We start from the raw sequence: 1,261 nt of genomic DNA, 5'->3' as shown, positions 1-1,261 counted from the left end.
TGTTACAGGATTATATTTTCCATGTGTGTTTCAACAATTTATAATCAATTAGGCTTAACTAGGCAGGTGTATTAATCTGTAATTACTATACAGCTCTTTATTAAAATTTTATATTTCACATCTGGTAGTTCAATAATATCCACTTTAATCTTTACTGTTTCACATTTACAGTGAAAAGAAAGCCCCATATAACATACTGAAGATAGACTGGGCTGAAAAACAGGAAGGAAAGATAAAAAGATTTTTTTTTTAAAATGTTATTTCTTCTTCTTGGAGTCTATACTGAAAACAAATACCTCTAAATTTTATTAGCACATTAGGAGTTTAGCATTTAATAAAAAATTATGTATGTATTAATACTTCTCTTCCGGTCTTTTAATGGCAAGGATATTGGATTCCGACTCGACTCACTACATACCATCCTGCACCAGGAAGTCCTGTTACAAGAGGATGTGGAGTTAATTGAGCTACTTGATCCCAGTATCCTGTCTGCAGGGCAACCTCAACAACAGGAAAATGGACACCTTCCAACACTTCGCTCCCTGGCAACCCCTAATATTTGGTACTGTCCAGAAAACATCTATCCTTTGCTTACATACAGAGTATCAGCAGAGGAAATCCATCATCATGCTCTCCATTGTAAAGGCATTATAAACTTCCATACATTTTAGGATTGTAATTAATGTAATGATACACCAGAGGTTTAAAAAAAAGAGTACTTTTCTGAAGTAAATACTATTTAGAGTGAAGCTGGAAAAAAAAATCCAATTTGATTATTATATACTTTCAACTCAGTATAATTAGTTCTGTGTTTAACAGCCCAACAAAGAGGTATAACATGTGCCAAAAAGAATCTCTCTTACCCATATATATGTGTGCATGCAGGCCTAATCAGTTCTTTATGTTTCTTTATAATTAATAGATTATAGCATAATCACATCGTAGAAAAAACAAGGGTAGGAAGGGACATGAAGATAAATTGTTACCTCTTGTTTTGTTGGCTGAGAAGAGATCGTAGGGAACATAGTCTGACGATTCAAACCATCCTAAAACTTTTCAATCACTTCAGATATTTGGGTCTAATAAAGAAGTCCCAGGCCATCATCTGTTTAAAAAAAAGAAGAAAAAAAAGGGAATAGTAATAAGTGATTATATATACAGAACTGTTAATGTCCTCTTCCTGTTATAGTGAGTTTATGAAATGAGCTAAATCATTGCTCAAACGGTTCAACTTACACAGGCAATTACATTCATGGCCCTT

The 1,261-nt window shown here is 33.4% G+C and overlaps 1 protein-coding gene across 1 annotated transcript in view; it reads left to right on the top strand.

The window, feature by feature from the left end:
• Positions 1–1,261, top strand: part of VEZT (vezatin, adherens junctions transmembrane protein) — a 74,787-nt gene that overhangs the window by 37,462 nt on the left and 36,064 nt on the right. The window contains exon 4 of the mRNA XM_019641682.1: positions 387–602. Within this exon, the coding sequence (XP_019497227.1) occupies positions 387–602 (216 nt within the window). The remainder of the gene's footprint in view (positions 1–386; positions 603–1,261) is intronic.

Source organism: Hipposideros armiger, unplaced genomic scaffold (genome assembly GCF_001890085.2).
Source record: "Hipposideros armiger isolate ML-2016 unplaced genomic scaffold, ASM189008v1 scaffold_63, whole genome shotgun sequence".
In the NCBI taxonomy this organism is placed as follows: Eukaryota; Metazoa; Chordata; class Mammalia; order Chiroptera; family Hipposideridae; genus Hipposideros; species Hipposideros armiger.
Note: the sequence above shows the minus strand (reverse complement) of the source record. Positions and strands in the feature narration are given on the sequence as shown.